Source organism: Lacerta agilis, chromosome 17 (assembly GCF_009819535.1).
Source record: "Lacerta agilis isolate rLacAgi1 chromosome 17, rLacAgi1.pri, whole genome shotgun sequence".
Classification (NCBI taxonomy): domain Eukaryota; kingdom Metazoa; phylum Chordata; class Lepidosauria; order Squamata; family Lacertidae; genus Lacerta; species Lacerta agilis.
The window spans coordinates 18922456-18939269 of record NC_046328.1 but is presented as its reverse complement, the minus strand read 5'-3'; the positions used below and the strand labels follow the sequence as shown (position 1 = coordinate 18939269).

Sequence of the window (16814 nt, the reverse complement as noted above, 5' to 3'; positions counted from 1 at the left end):
GATTTTTTTAAATAAAAATCAGATTATTTTATTTAAATTGGATTTTTTTTTAATTTAAATCGGATTTTTAAAATAAAATGCTTTTGGAGGAAAAACCTTTCTAAATATAGTTTTCTATTTAAGTTACATTATAGTCCAAAGGCTATTCATCAGAAAATAATAATTTGCTTTAAGTTTTTCATGTGTGCTAAGACTCAGTCTAAGTTTTTGGGGTTTTTTTAATTGCTTAACCCAGTGTTTTTCAACCTTTTTTGGGCAAAGGCACACTTGTTTCATGAAAAAAATCACGAGGCACACCACCATTAGAAAATGTTAAAAAAATTAACTCTGTGCCTATATTGACTATATATAAAGTAATTTTTCAATTTTTCCCACGGCACACCAGGCAACATCTCGCGGCACACTAGTGTGCCGCGGAACAGTGGTTGAAAAACACTGGCTTAACCACATCAGTTAACAAACATGGATCCATATGCTATAATGTTATTGTTTTAGTTAAATAGTTTAAATTGTTATTAAGGAAATGATTATTTTTCTCCTTCCAATAAAAGTACAGCAGAAAAGTTGCCCAAATATAAACAATTAACTTATTAAACCTCACAATAATTTCATAATTATCAGTCTATGTATTTCTAATAGTATAATCAAATCAGAAATTTTTGATATAATTGTAAAAACTACTCTGAAAATTTATTATTCCAAAAATGAAACCTTCCTCTGGTTGTAAATATTAAGATTATACCAGCAAGAATGAGTCTTTCTGTAAAAAACAGTGTTTTAAATCAAATCCACCCTGCTTTTTGTAACCTCGTGCATTTCGTTCATCTCATCCATGGAGAAAATCAAAGGTTTTAATCCTCCACATTTCTAGTTAAGAAGAGCTCTTGGGTGAACGGTGATATGAATGCCTCCTGCTGAGACTCCCTATTGCTGCTGCCAGCCAGAGTCATCAGGGCTGGGCAAGATGGTCTGATTCAACATCAGGCAACATGATACAACCCTACGAAGTAGGCCATTGCCTGCAAATAAGGTTGCCAACTTTTTAAAAGCAGTGCTTTTAAAAACAGCCTTGGCACTCGGTGCCATAAATAGACATTCCTACACCTGAGACAAGCTCTCTGAACTCTTCACCCCCTTCGCCCAGAACCGATGCTGGGTTAAGGCACACTGTCATGGGCTTTTAAAAGATATTACTGAGGAAATGCCGTTGAAGCTGCTTAGGCAAGGCTGCTCCTGTTGAGAGGTGCTTGCGAGTAACTCCTGCTGGCTGCTGCCACTGTTCGATGTCATTGTCTCCCCCCCCCAATTTTATCCTTCTTGACAAAGCTAAATGTGCTATGCTGGGTTAGGCTGCGGGTGTGGCCTGCTGCCCTGACTGAGCCTCCAAGAAAGCTGACATCTAGATTTTTAACCTACTATCTGGAAAGCTTTAATTATTTAGTAAGCTCATTTTGCTTTCTTCATCCAAAGAGATCAGGGAGGCTTAAACCAATGGGGGGGTGTCTTTTAGAACCAGAAGGCCACATTCTCTCGTGGGCAACATTCTGGGGGCCACATGTCTGTGGTGGGCAGGGCCAAAGGCAAAAGCGAGTAGAGCAATGAATGCAATTTTTACTTTTGTACAGTGGGCTACTTTCTATACACACACCTCTGTGTCCTCCACCCAGACAAGCAAGAGGCAGCATCAAAGACACATTCCAGCCAGGCAAAAACATTTGGGGCATGAAGCAGGACCAGTGTAGGGTGTGGCCTGGGGAATATGCCAAGGGGCGGATAGAGAGGCCTGGAGAGCTGCATTTCACCCCTGGGCCTGAGGTTCCTTTGCCCTGGATTAAGTGGTTCTTCCCATACACACCTTTTATCACAACAACCTTGTGAGGTGGGATAGACTCAAAGATTGTGGCCCAAGACTGAGTGCCAGAGGAACTGTCGTAGCTCAGTAGTGCAGCACATGCTTTGGGTTGGGGAAAACTGAAATTCTTACCTTGAATTCCTGTTCCCGGGCTTCTTTGAGGGCATTCCTACCACAGTGGTACCTCAGTTTTCAAACGTAATCCGTTCCGGAAGTCCATCCGAGTTCCGAAACGTTTGAAAACCGAAAGCGGATGCCTCAAAACGGAAAACTCAAAACGGAAGCTGTGTTTCCTGTTTGGTGGCAGCGGCCCACTTTTTTGCAACAGTTTGACTTCCTAGGCGCGTTCGAAAACCGAGGCATTTACTTCCGGGTTTTGTCGTTCGAGTTCCAAAACGTTCGACTACGGAGGCGTTCGAAAACCGAGGTACCACTGTATGTGTTAAGTAGTGGGTGGACACAGCAGACGACACAGTGATTTCCAAGCAGCTCTTGTTTATTCTCAGGCTGGAACAGAAGTGGAATGAAGGGCTCAGTAGCCTGCTTAAATAGAACTCAGCTACAAGCAACAGTAACAACTTTCTGTAGTTACCCAATCCCTGAACATCACTTTCATTTCCTCATTTGCATGTGCGGACCTGAGTGAAAACTGCAGCAGAATGAACTATATACACACACCCCTAGGGTGAGAACTTCAATACATAACAGTGTGCACAAAACAAAGGGCAGACGGATGGGTGATCAACAAAGTTTCTTGGGCTGAGAAAGATTCCTTTCTAAAACCGAGTCACTGCCAGTCAGCAGAGACCAGGGCTGGGGGATCTTCTGCCCTCCAGTTGTTGGACTCCAACTCCCAACTGCCTCAGCAGTCATGGCTAATAGTCAAGAATTATGGGAGTTGTAGTTCAGCAACATCTGATGGGCCAAAGTTTCCCTCGATAGACAATACTGAGCTAAATGAATGGAGTTGTTCAATGGGTGGAGACTTCAGCCAGGATCTCTTGCATTCTAATCTGACCCTCTAACCACTACTGCACAATGCTGACTCATCTGGACTCACTGCCACAAGATGAGGCAATATATTCATTATTGCATTTATATCCCACCTTTTCCTCCACAGTACTGTGAGGTAGGTTAGACTGAGAGGAAGCAACTGGCCCAAGGCCACCTTGTTGTTGTTTAGTCATGTCCAACTCTTCATGACCCCATGGCCCACCCAGTGAGCTTCATAACTGAGTGGGGGTGTTGAACCTGGTCTCCCAGGTCCTAGTCCAACACTCTAACCACTACACCACTCTGCCTCTGCAGTCATTGCTTCCCCCCCAAAAAATTCTGAGCACTTTAGTTTTAATGATGTTGAGAGTTTTTAGGAGACCCCTTACTGAAAAGTGGATGAATGGCTGATGGTATAAGCACCCCTCAAATCAAAATGACTACATGATGAATGAATTGGGATAATTATAAATAATATAATTATAATAATTATAATAATAAATGTAATCACTCATGATAATCATCATCAATAAATAATAATAGTGGTCATGCTCTTTGTCATATAACTATCCCAGAACAAATGCCCAATAAACCCAGATAGAGCTCAGCATTGCCCACACTGATTTGCAGCAGCTCTCCCAGGCCTACCTCAAATCAGTCAAAATAAGCTTTACTGTACTAGCCCAAAGGCCATGACAAAACCATGCAAACACTGTCAGGAAAAGAAGTATCTTTACAACTATACAACTGTACAGTATATAAAAAGCAGAGCCGCTGCCTGAACCAACCCAATCATAAAATGCAGATGCACATGTAGATTGGGGACTTCACAAAGCATGCGATATTTTCCTATTTAGACCTTACAGTTTGCTGCAATTTTGTCCAGGCGGTTCTCCCTGATGCATTATAACTCAGCAGCCGCAGAACCCTCTCCTACCTGGAGATGCCAGGGATTAAACCTGGGAGCTTCATCCATGCGAGGCAGGTCCTCTTCCACTGACCCATGGATTTCCCCCAAAGAAATATCCATTAGACTGAGTTGCTCCATCTATTTTAGGATTGTCAACACTGATTAGTTCCCCAGGGTTTCAAACCCCAGGGAATCTCTCCTAGCCCTGCCTGGAGATGGAAACCAGGGATTGGACATAGGACCGTCTGCTTGCAAAGCACTCAGCTAAAAGACTCCCCCCCCCCAAAAAAAAAAAACATAAGGCAGCTTCCTATGTCCCTTGGCTTTTTAAAGGTGCGTCGACAACAAGACTCTTTGTTTTCAGGGCCAACCCCCAAGAGGTGATATTAAGAGACGTTTGCAGAGGAACAGGCCTGACACCCCAAACTAATAATAGCCGCCTCGCCTGCTTTATGTTAAGAGGGAGGGAGCCAAGGAGAGGGTGGGGCTGGTGAGAGAGGCTGTCTAAACTTGGCTCTCCATTGGGGCTCGTCTGTCCCACTGGGGTGAAGTCAGCTGTTTCAGGCCAGATTCTCCAGGGCTGTTTCACCCTCTCCAAAAATACGGCTTTGCTGGGCACGCATTGCAACACCAGCAGCAGTAAAGCGCTTATAAATAGAGGGCAAGCAGCTGCCTGGAACTTCAGAGAAGTTTCGCGGCTCTTACGAAAGAGGTTTATTTAAGCTCCTGTGTGAGGAACAGGGGAAGGGAGTATTTAATCAGGAAAGCAACCAGGTGCGTTTGCTTTTAAACCTTGCGGCCAAAGGATCGCTTGCCTCCTCTCTGGAATTCAAAAGCAAACAGGAGCTCATCTGGTCGATTTCTCTGCAAGTCAGCGTTGAAGAGGTGCTTTCTCGTTTCAGATTTGTGGACGGAAACATTTTCATTTTGGGTGCTTTAAAAGGGGGGAAGTATCCAGGCATCGAACCAGGACCTTTGAAGCTGAAATTTCACATACATCACTCGACGTTTTTGGGCCCCAAATTCAATCAAGTTATCTTTCTTGGATTTTTCTCTCCCTTAGTCTGTGACTCCTCTCGGCTCCGACTCAGAAGAAGCTTGTCATGGGTGACAGCCAGATCCCCTTCTCGTGCCATTATCCCGGCCGGCACCGGACCCTTCGAGACACGTTCCGGGAACCCAGCTTGTCTTCGCGGCTTCTGGACGATGACTTTGGCCTGTCCTCCTTTCCCACAGGCCTGACCTCAGACTGGCCGGACTGGGCCCGCTCCCGACTGGGTCCAGGGTGGCCGGGATCCCTGAGGTCCCGGACCACTGGCCTATCCCCGCCAGGATATGGCCCCAGATTTGGGGAGTACACAGAAGGCCCGGCCTTTGGGGGCAGCCCTCCGCCCTTTTCCGGGGAGCCGTGGAAAGTGTGTGTCAACGTGCAGAGCTTTAAACCCGAGGAACTGACGGTGAAAACCAAGGACGGTTATGTGGAAGTCTCAGGTGAGTGATGGGGAAATTAAGCAGAGGGGTGTCATTTTGGATTTGGGGGCGGGAAGGTACATGTCAGAGCAAGCGTTCGAAATGTGTGTAAGACTTAAGAACCCATCTTCACTATCCAGTTAAGGAAGCATCATCGCATCTTATTTATTTTTTGTTTTATTGCATCTATATATCCCACCTTCCCCCCCCCCTCAAGGAGGCGTACGTGATTCTTCGCTTCCTTCTTTAACCTCCACAACAACCCTGTGAGGTAGGTGAGGCTTAAGAAGAGGCAGTGACAGGTCCAAGGTTACCTATTGAGCTACAGGGCCAAGGGAGGATTTGAACCTGGGTCTCCCGGGTCTTAGTCCGACACTCAAACCACTAAATCACTGACTTTGCAGTCATGGCACCCCCCAAAGAATCCCGAGAACTGTAGTTTTTAATGGAGTTGTTAAGAGACCCCTATTCCTCCCAGAGAGCTGCATTTCCCTGTCCAATTCCCAGATGGACAGGGTATTATTATTATTATTATTATTAATTATTAGAGTTCCCTGAGAAGAGGGAATTGACTGTTGAACCATGCTGGGAATTGTAGTTCTGTGAGGGGAATAGGGTGGTCTAACAACTTTCAGCACCCTTAACAAACTGCCTAGGATTTTTTGGGGGGTGGGGGAAGAAATGTATGTTGCTGATTGGACAGCCTTCACTATCTCTAGAAAGCACCTATCATGATTAATTTTATAATCTCCGAATTCACTGAAATTCAATTCCCGTTTGAAGACGGGGAGGCGGGGAAACTAATCAACCAAAGCCTCTTTTTTTCATTGCCCCAACCAGGAAAAAATGAATTAATGTGCTTTAATAGGATTTTCTGGGATCTGTGCATTGGCGCTGTGGGTTAAACCACAGAGTCTAGGGCTTGCTGATCAGAAGGTCGGCGGTTCGAATCCCTGCCACGGGGTGAGCTCCCGTTGCTCAGTCCCAGCTCCTGCCCACCTAGCAGTTCGAAAGCACGCCAAAGTGCAAGTAGATAAATAGGTACCGCTCCAGCGGGAAGGTAAACGGTGTTTCCGTGCGCTGCTCTGGTTCGCCAGAAGCGGCTTTGTCATGCTGGCCACATGACCCAGAAGCTGTCTGCGGACAAACGCTGGCTCCCTCGGCCTATAGAGCGAGATGAGCGCCGCAACCCCAGAGTCGGACACGACTGGACCTGATGGTCAGGGGTCCCTTTACCTTTACCTTATAATAATAAAAAATTATTATTTATATGCTGCCCATCTGATATTAAAGTATCTATATACCACCCACTCCTATAAAATACCTAGGTGATATGTAAGAATGCAGTGATAAATACAGTGAAGCCTAAAGGAGTGTTGAAAACAATGCAGAATGATCACTAACATGACTGGCTCTTTATAAGAATAATTCAACAGCTGCAAAGGCCTGAACAAGGATCTTCAAGAGACAAAGTTGAAAGCGAGGGGGCCTCTGCTTTCCGCAGCATGGGGTTAGTGACATTCAATCCCCAACGTCTAGTTGAAGCCTGTCAGGCTTCTGAGACAGGGAGAATGAAAGCAAATGCGTCATTTGATTCCTGGCTGGTTGCCATATGTGTGAACTGCTTGTTTTGTTTTTTTTGAGATGCCTTCTGTTTGGAGTTCTGTGGTTCCTGGGAAGCTGGTTTATACTGAGCCAGACCATTGGTCCACCTTGCTCACTACTGTCTACACTGGCTGGCAGAGGTTCTCCGGGGTATCAGGCAAGGGATCTCTCCCAGCCCTCGCTGGAGATGCTAGGGATTGAACCTGGGACCTTCTGCATGCAAAGCAGATGCTCTAGCACTGTGCTACGTCCCTTCCCTGGCATAAAAGGAGCATAGGAAGCCGTCTTATACCAGGTCAAGCCATTAATCCATCTAGCTCAATACTGTTTACAATGAGAATGACCAGTTATTGGGGGCTTCAGGCAGTGAGTATTCCCCAGTCCCAGGAATCCAACCTGTGATTTTCTGCATGCAGAGCAACTGCCCTAACCACTGATCTATGGCACTAACACCAGTAGTGCTTTGTTTTGTTTTTAAATCTGAAGCTGCCCAGACTCGTTTGATGGTTTAGTCATCAACATGCATTTCTGAACCAGTTCTAAGATTCCCCCATCCACAGAAGATGCCGCATGTAAATTATACACTAGATTATATTGGCTGGGGCTGATGCAAGTTGTGGTCCAAAACATCTGGAAGGCATCGGATGATGGTGATGATTAGTTTGATGCCACTTATATGAAAAAATGACTTGTTCTAAGTGCAGGTGGGTAGCTGTGTTGGTCTGCCATAGTCAAAACAAAATAAAATAAAAAATTCTTTCCAGTAGCACCTTAGAGACCAACTAAGTTTGTTCTTGGTATGAGCTTTTGTGAAGAAGTGTGCATGCACACAAAAGCTCATACCAAGAACAAACTTAGTTGGTCTCTAAGGTGCTACTGGAAAGAATTTTTTATTTTATTTTGTTTTGTTCTAAGTGGTTTGCAAATATGAAGCCAATTCCTAATTTAAATGCGCACGCACACGCACACACACACACACGCACACACACAAATGCACAATCACGTTAAAGCATCCTCAGTTAAAATATACAATAAAACAATTTGGAAGCATGACAGTTAATACAGTTTTTTAAAGAAAGAAAGAAAGAAAGAAAACGGGAAAGACGGAGAGGAGGCAGGTGGGAGTTCAACGGGAGAAGCTGTGGGGAGGCAGGCGAAAACGGGGTCTCCTTCCATTACCAAATGAGCCACAGCAGCACGTGGTCGGGTACAGCTAGTATACAATAAAACAATTTGGAAGCATGACAGTTAATACAGTTTTTAAAAAAAGAAGGAAAAAAGAAAAGAAAACGGTTACAATGATAAAATCACAAGTTCAGTTCTGGGGAATGCTTCCCTAAACAGGTGTGCCTTCAGGAGCCAGCGGAATGCCAATAGTGATGGGGCCTCTAATATTTCAGCAGGTGTCTCCAGTGAAAAAGCCTGCCTCTGTGTTACCACACACCACTAGTCATTGGCTGGGGAAAGCTGGTCTAATCAGTTTAGCACTGGCATGTGCATAACTCTGCACATGAACTCACCATCCCCACGCGATGCCATGTGCTATGACAGCACACAGATGCCCACTCAAGGCAAGAGATATCTGGGGTGGAAGTATTCCTGCATTTATTTTTAAGTTGGGGACATCCCTTAGGTCACTTCCAGACAATCTCTTTATGAGCATTCATCGTGATTGGTTTTCAGGGAGGTTAGACAAAGCTGGCTATTTGACGACCATCGTATTGACCATATGGTGTTCTCCTACAAATCACGGCCATCGTACACCCTTCTCTCAGTTTGGGTTTCCTCATACCAGGGGCACTCCAAAAAGGAGAAGAGGGTATTTTTAAAAAAATCCAGATTGAGGGAGGAGAAAGTGTGTGAAGACAGTGTTTTAGAGGAGAAATGTCATACAGACAACGGAGAATATGCAGAGGTACAGGAAACTGGCTGTCAACATTGAAGGACAGTATGAATGAGCCTTGAATCTCACCCGCAAATAGCAGCCATCTGGGAGATCTGCTATGTACAAACTATACTTTTATAACACACTTGAAGCATGTCCTTTCCCTCAAAGAATTCTGGGCATTTTAAGGGTTGCTGGGAATTTTAACTCTGTGAGGGGTGGAACTACAGTGCCCGTCATTCTTTGAGGAAAGGAATGTGTTTTGAATGTCCTTTAAAGTACATTGTGCAAACAGTTTTAATTAGGTTGTTGTTGGGTGGCAATCTCCGGCTCTCTCCCTAACATTATTGTTCTGCACATCAACAGGTGGTTCATGGATAATCACAGGGATCCGGCCTGCCTAGAATAAATACCCATGTTCTGTGTGGGGACTGAAATCCATGCTGAATGTACTGAGGCCATTTTCACACTATACTTTTAAAGTGCTATGATACCACTTTCACTGCTTCCCCCCAAAGAATTCTGGGAGTTGCAGTCTGTTCAGGGTGCTGAGAGTTGTCAAGAGACCCTTATACCCTTCCCGGAACTATTAATTCCCAGAGTTGCCCAGGAAGGAGGAATGGCTGGGGCGACCCAGTCAGGTGGGCAGCATATAAATAACAAATTGTTGTTGTTAAACCACTCTGGAAATTGTAGCTCTGCAAGGGGGGAAGGGGGTCTCCTAACAACTCTCAGCACCCTTAGCAAACAACAGCTCCCAGAATTCTTTGGGGGAAGCTGAGGATGTTTAAAATGCCACCATAGTGCTTTAAATGTGCGGTGTGAATGTGGCCTAGGGAGAGAGCTGTTTCTCCAGAGCTGTATCTGAGGTGGATTCGCTCCTATTGAGGCTTTTGCTAGTTCACCCAGAAGCTGTTGGGAATGACGGCAGAGACAACCTGTCTGCCATGAGGGCAGTCTGTGGGTGGACCCTTGCCAGGGAATTCCATTCCGTAGAGATTTTCTGCTCGGACAGCAGCTGTTCCTGGCGATGCTGGAGCCTCATGTATAAAACGATGCACGGCATAGAGAAAGTGCATAGAGAAAAGTTTTTCTCCCTCTCTGATAACACACTGAAACTCAGGGGAATCCAACAAAGCTGAATGCTGGAAGATTCAGGACAGATTCGTTTCATAAAATCATTGCTTGATTGTTGGGTTTAAAAAGCACCTCAAAGTGGTTTACAGAAAGATTAAATTCATGCCAGCATTTCTAAGAATCTGGGTAGGCTTGTCTAAACAAGAATGTGTTTAGCAGGCGCTGAAAGACAGAAGAAATGACTTCTTCGTACAGTACGTAGTGGAACTATGGAACTCGCTCCCACAGGAGCTTGGATTTGTTAAAATACTTTTGGACCAATTCGTGGAGAAGCGTCTCATTGGCTAGTAGCCATGAACCTATCCTCCACTCCTATGCTTAGCACCAAGGCTGCAACCGGATTCATGGCTTCAAGGGAGAGTTGCCCACCAGTGAAATGTGATCAGAAGCAAAACATGGAGCAAATATGAAGATAACTCGGTTGTGTCTAGTGCTAATCCTACTCATTGTAGACTCATTGACATTAATGAACATGACCAACTTAGGTCCATTAATCTCAATACGGTAGTTCTACTCATAGTAAAATTTAGTTGGCTATAACCTTTTCTTTACACAGCGGTACCTTAGTTCTCGAACTTAATCCATTCTGGGAGTCCATTCGACTCCTGAAACCATTCAAAAACCAAGGCACGGCTTCCGATTGGCTGCAGGAGCTTCCTGCACTCAAGCTGAAGCCACGTCCGACGTTGAGCTTCCTAAAAACATTTGCAAAACATTCGGAACACTTACTTGCGGGTTTGTGGCATTCAGGAGCTGATTTGTTCGACAACTAAGCTGTTTGGGAACCAAGTTACCACTGTATATGTATTTAATACAGAGATATACCACCCTACCTTGGTATCTAGCTACGATTCAGTAGCTCGAAGAAAACAATCCAGGTACAAGGATTGGCCAGGTCAAAAATAGACGCAGCAGCTGAACAGCATATCAGTAACGTCCACAGTAATTGGAGCACAGCATGTTTTTAAATCCCTGCTGGGTGCTGCCCTGGCTGGCAAAGACCTGCATCTCGCCTCCCTTATTATTAACCTGTAGGTAGAGTTTTGAAACATTCCTGTTCAGCCATGCATTTGGTGTCTGAGCGTAATAAAAGTCTTGTTGGATCAGGCCAAAGGTCCATCCTGTTCTCACAGTGGCCAGTCAGATGCCTCTTTGGAAACCCACAAGCAGGTCCTGGGTGCAACATCACCTCTCCACACTTGTGATTCCCAACAACAGGGAATCACACTGCCTCTGGCAGTGAAGGTAGAACAGAGCCATCATGGCTAGCAGTCATCAATAACTGCATCTTCCGGGAATTTGTCTAATCCTCCTTTAAAAGGTAAATGTAAAGGTACCCTTGACCATTAGGTCCAGTCACGGGCGACTCTGGGGTTGCGGTACTCATCTCGCTTTACTGGCCAAGGGAGCCGGTGTTTGTCCGCAGACAGCTTCCGGATCATGTGGCCAGCATGACTAATCCACTTCTGGCAAACCAGAGCAGCGCACGGAAACACTGTTTACCTTCCCGCTGGAGCAGTACCTATTTATCTACTTGCACTCTGACGTGCTTTCGAACTGCTAGTTGGGCAGGAGCTGGGACCAAACAACGGGAGCTCACCCTGTCGTGGGGATTCGAACCGCCGACCTTCTGATCGGCAAGCCCTAGGTTCTGTGGTTTAGACCACAGCGCCACCCGCGTCCCCCTTTAAACGCACCCAATTCAGCAGCCATCCCTGCTTCTTGTCAGAACGAATCCCATAGTTTTAACTATGCCTGTCATTATTTCTGCCGATCCTGAATCTTCCCACAATCAGCTTCATCAGATGACTCTTGAGTTCTAGTGCTGAGATAGGGAGAAAAACTTTCTCCTGAATTTGATTGTTTCTGAAAAGTATGAAATCATTAATTTAGTTCTGAATTAGATAAAAGTATGTTACGTAATGGGACGCGGGTGGCGCTGTGGTCTAAACCACTGAGCCTCTTGGGCTTGTCGATCAAAAGGCCACGGGGTGAGCTCCCATTGCTCATTCCCAGCTCCTGCCAACCTAGCAGTTTGAAAGCACGCTAAAAAGTGGAAGTAGATAAATAGGTACTGCTCCAGCGGGAAGGTAAACGGCGTTTCCGTGCACTGCTCTGGTTTTGGTGTTCCATTGTGCCAGAAGCGGCTCAGTCATGCTGGCCACATGACTCAGAAAAACTGTCAGCGGACAAACGCTGGCTCCCTAAGCCTGTAAAGCGAGATGAGCGCCGCAACCCCAGAGTCGTCTGCGACTGGACTTAACTGTCATGGGTCCTTTACCTTTTTATGTTATATAATGCAGCAAGAAAAGTGGGGGAGAATGGAAACATCGTGGGAGAAAGGTGGAAAGTCAGCTTTTAAATTTGAATTACTGTATTTTTCCGTGTAGAAGACTATATTTTTTCCTAAATTTTTCAATTTTAAAATAAGGGGCCATCTTATACACGGATAGTGCATAGTGCATTTTCTTAATTTTGAGTCCCAAACAATAGGGGGCGTCTTATACACGGGGATGTCTTACACACGGAAAAGTACGGTAATTTGAGGTTAATTTGTTAACAATTTTGAAAAAATTATAAAAACTAATGGGCAAAAAACCCATTAATTTTGTTTGAGGATATTTGGCTTTTTATATATTATATAGATATATGATATCAGAGAGAGAGAGTTTATATTTCACTGTCACCCTGGGCTCCTTTGGAAGAAATGGAATCAACATTTAGTAGCTGAAAAAATAATAAATGATCCTGCCTTGCTTCAGGGCAGAGGAGTTCAGCTTGCATCCCATGCTATTTACGCCCCATGTTATCCCACTGTTTATTTCATTTATACAATCATAGGCCACCCTATAACCCAAGTTCTCTGGGCAGTTTATTTTTGTTTGTTTGTTTCTCAAGATTTATATTCTGCTTGATCATAGTAAAAACTGAAAGTTTACAAAAAGGAGCTACAATTCCCAGCACCCTTAACAAACTACAGTTCCGATGATTCTTTGGGGAGAAACCATGACTGCTTAAAGTGGGATGGTACAGCTTTAAATGTATAGTGCAGATGAAGCTGGTGTAATTGCTAATTGTTTCTTAAAACGTACTAGGTAAGTGGCCCTCCTCCGCGGACTGTGATTTTGATAATTCCATGCTAGATTTGAAAATAATGCTGGTGCTATATGAATGAAAGATCGCCAAGTAGTCCACTGAGACCCCCCCACAATTTTCAGGTGGTCTGCTTGGGGTGGGGGAGAACTGCTGCTTTAACACCCCCCCCCCCAGCAACATGAAATTATAACAACCAGCTGAGTTAACAAACCAGAATGTGTGCCAAGCTTGAAGGAAATTTATTGCGCTGTGGAATTCCTACACCAAAAAAAACCCTCTGTTCTTTGCAGGTAAACATGAAGAACAACAGATGGAAGGCGGAATTGTATCCAAAAACTTTACCAAGAAAATCCAGTAAGTATTTCACAGCTTCATTTCCCAGGGAAATGGGGGGGCACCGCGGTCTAAATCACTGAGCCTCTTGGGCTTGCCGATCAGAAGGTCAGTGGTTTGAATCCGTGTGATGAGGTGAGCTCCCGTTGCTCTGTCCCAGCTCCTGCCAACCTAGCAGCTCGAAAGCATGCCAGTGCAAGTAGATAAATAGGTACCGCTGTGGTGGGAAGGTAAATAGTGTTTCTGTGTGGTCTGGCTTCCGTCACGGTGTTCCATTGTGCCAGAAGCGGTTTAGTCATGCTAGCCACATGACACGGAAAACTGTCTGTGGGCAAACGCCGGCTCCCTTGGCCTGAAAATGAGATGAGTGCTGCACCTCATAGTCACCTTTGACTGGAATTAACCATCCAGGGGTCCTTTACCTTACCTTACCAGGGAGCTTCTAAATATGCCTGGGGAAAGTACCGGTATATCTCTGCCTGGGTCCAGTGCCACCATTCAGCCAGGTCAGTGAGACATTTCAGCATTTCAGAAGGGCTCCTCATGACCCAGCTGTGCCGCCAACTTACCACCCTCCTCACTGGGCACCTAGATTTCATAGATCTATAGGACAGGGCATTCAATTTTGGGCAAATTAAAATGGGGGTGGGGCTGATGGGAACTGGAGTTCAACAACAACTTAGCCACGAGTTCCCCGACCCTGAGCCAACTCCAAATCCAGATGTTTGGGATTGCAACTCCCATCATTAGAGTTGCCAGACCTCCAGGGTTGACCTGAAGTCTCCAGGTTTTTCCTGGCCCCCTCCAGGTGGTGGCAGAGAGAGGGCTTGAATCTCCTGCTGGGAATGCCTTCAAAGCAGGAGAAAACTACTATGAGTGCAGCTTGCAAAGCTTAGGCTAAGCCTGGCAGAAGCAAGCTACAAGTGATTACTTAGACTTTCTGAGGGGTCTGTCCTCCTCCCCTCTCCCAATTAACCTCTGTCTCCAGAGGTCAGTGGTGGGAGAGAGTGCAGAGGAAGAATACCAGGTCCTGTCACCGTGACATCAGCAGCGGCTGCCAGTAAGTCTCAGGTTTGGACCCTGAAATCTCAGGGTCTGGGGTGCTCCTGACCTGACAACCCTACCCGTCAGCCCCAGTCAGCATGCTCCAGAACATCTGAAGGGCACTAAATTAGTGGAAACCTGTTTTTAACAGAAAATAAATAAATAAATGGTTGCCTTTAGGTTAGCTTCTCTGAACCACTAGTTTGATCAGGGTCAGCTGTTAGGGATGCTGAATGCATCGAATGCTGCGGGAGGCCAGCCTGCTCTGGATTTCAAGGATATGGGCTCACTGCCTTGAACCGACATTCAGGCTTTCCCCCTTCCCCGCTTGGTGGGATTTTATTACAGAATCAACTCACCAGGCAAGCCGATTGAAAGCCTCTCCTTCTCACTTGCTCGCTGACTCTTTGACCTCTGCCCATCGCGCTCTTGGAACCTTTTCCTGTTAAAGATGATACAGGGCTCTCTGGGTGCCAGTAAGGCTGGAGCAATGTTGACCTTTCGTCCCCGCTGACAGCAGCGTGGTCACTCTCATGGCTATCTTGTGCTGATGCTCTGAGCTGATAGGCATTTTGAGGAGCCCCCAGGCTGTCTGGAGACAGAGGTTAATTGGGAGGGGAGAGGAGGAGGAGGACAGACCCCCTCAGAACACTAGAGTAAGGGCGTTCTGCACATTCATGGAAATCCTTGGCCGTTCCCTACCCCCTCACAGGACAGGGTGACATTTGGCTAGAGCTCCACGCTGTGGAGCAGTGGTTCCCAAAGCAGGTGGCACTGCCCCCTGGGCAATGGGGGTTACCTTGGTGGTGCTAAGAAGCCAGAGGGCAGCAGCAGGGAGGTGCCAGAGGTATAAATGACCATCAGATTCTTTGGGGGGGAAGCTGTGGCTGTTTGAAGTGGTATGATACCACTTTACATGTACGGTGCAGAAGAGACAACACTGAGCTACATGGATTTCCCAGGAGCCTCTGGGGAAGCCTAGATTGCTTAAAGTTGTATCATACTGCTTTCAATGGATGGTTCAGGTAGGGCTCTGAGCTCATTCCTGGAGTTGCTCTGCAAAGTTGCTTCTTGGTGTCTATTTTAGAATCTGTGCCTCATCATGCTCTCGGGCCCTCGTTGTTTACTTTTAAGCGATGAGTCATGCTCCGGAACTTTCTCTGCCATTAAAAAAAAAAATAGCAGCAGGGGTCTGCAAGTCACAAAGGGTAGAAGAGTCCTCTCCAGGTTTACCATCCCGCTGAGAACCCAACTAGGCTGTGGTTGGCCTGTCTCTTGAGTTTCACAAGAGCTCCTTATTTGGGCATGCTTCTTTCCTGCTTGCAACGCCAAAGTTTACTTTGATGTGCTTGTACGCAGCTTAAACGAAGGCATCCAGCCAAACCGGCTTGCCAAAGAATTTGCACAGATTTAACACAAAGCCTGTGTTACAATACAACACCCCTTTTTTAAAAAAAATGGGGTGAAAGCAAGAAAAGCGAGCATAATCCCTCTCCTAAGCCTTTTCCCTTCTAAACTCTCCCCCCTTTATGTATACACACCACAAATTTAAAACATGTTTAAAGCACACAGCTTCCTTCACAGAATCCTGGGAGGTGTAGCTTTTACCCCATTGCAGAGCTACAATTCCTAACATTTTTAACTACAGTTCCCAGGATCTTTCTTTTCTGTGTGGGGGCGAAGGATCATGTCCTTTCAATGTAGGGTGTGTACCCAGTTTACATTTACCTGTAAGGCCAAATGATTAGCTACCAGGGATGCCTGATTCATTCATTGTTAGTTGTGTGAGTTAGTGGTAAGAGTGTCAGACCAGGGAGACCAAGGTTCAAATCCCTCACCCAGCCTAGCCTACCTCACAGGGTTGTTGTGAGGTTTAGATGAGGAGAACCATGTACACTGCCTTGAGCTCCTCAGAGAAAGAGGTGGGAAATAAATGCAGTATATACATACAATATATGATGAAGAAGAAAATTAATTATTAGAATTGATATGCTGCCTTGAGATTGCTTATCTGTTTGACGTCTGGTGAGAGGGCGTTCCACAGGGTGGGCGCCACTACCGAGAAGGCCCTGTTACTTAGTTCCCAGTGACATCACTTCTCGCAGTGAGGAAACCACCAGAAGGCCCTCGGAGATGGATCTCGGCGTCTGGGCTGAATGATAATGTGTGTGTTATTTATGAATCATTATGTTCCCTCCCTAGGCTTCCTGGAGAAGTGGATCCCGTCACAGTTTTCGCATCCTTGTCACCAGAGGGGCTGCTGATCATCGAGGCTCCTCAAATACCTCCTTACATCCAGTACGGAGACGGCAGCTATGGTAATGAAATACCTGTGGAGAACCAAGAGGCAACTTGTGCCTGAAGGATGGCCCATCTAGAAGTTCCCGGCTCCCTTCATCCCCACTCCCTGTTTCTCGCTCTACATGCATTTGCCACTTGATGTTGTACATTTTTTTTTTTCTTATAAAGAGCATTTTTCCTCCTCGAAA

At 45.7% G+C, this 16814-nt stretch overlaps 1 protein-coding gene and 1 long non-coding RNA gene across 4 annotated transcripts in view; one reads left to right on the top strand and one right to left on the bottom strand.

Moving 5' to 3' along the window:
- LOC117061579 overlaps positions 1–4366 on the bottom strand; it is an 18693-nt gene extending 14327 nt beyond the window's left edge. Inside the window, exon 1 of the long non-coding RNA XR_004428102.1 lies at positions 3783–4366. This is a non-coding gene — a long non-coding RNA (uncharacterized LOC117061579). The remainder of the gene's footprint in view (positions 1–3782) is intronic.
- The window catches only part of HSPB8 (heat shock protein family B (small) member 8), a 26679-nt gene extending 9865 nt beyond the window's left edge, over positions 1–16814 (top strand). The window contains exons 1-4 of one of the 3 annotated variants that reach the window (XM_033174474.1): positions 4398–4640; positions 4819–5246; positions 13239–13302; positions 16528–16814. In XM_033174474.1, coding sequence (XP_033030365.1) covers positions 4859–5246; positions 13239–13302; positions 16528–16687 — 612 coding nt within the window. In that variant the 5' untranslated portion in view covers positions 4398–4640; positions 4819–4858 and the 3' untranslated portion in view covers positions 16688–16814. Of the gene's footprint in view, positions 1–4397; positions 5247–13238; positions 13303–16527 lie in introns of those variants that run through there. The other 2 variants (XM_033174473.1, XM_033174472.1) reach the window with 2 other exon arrangements.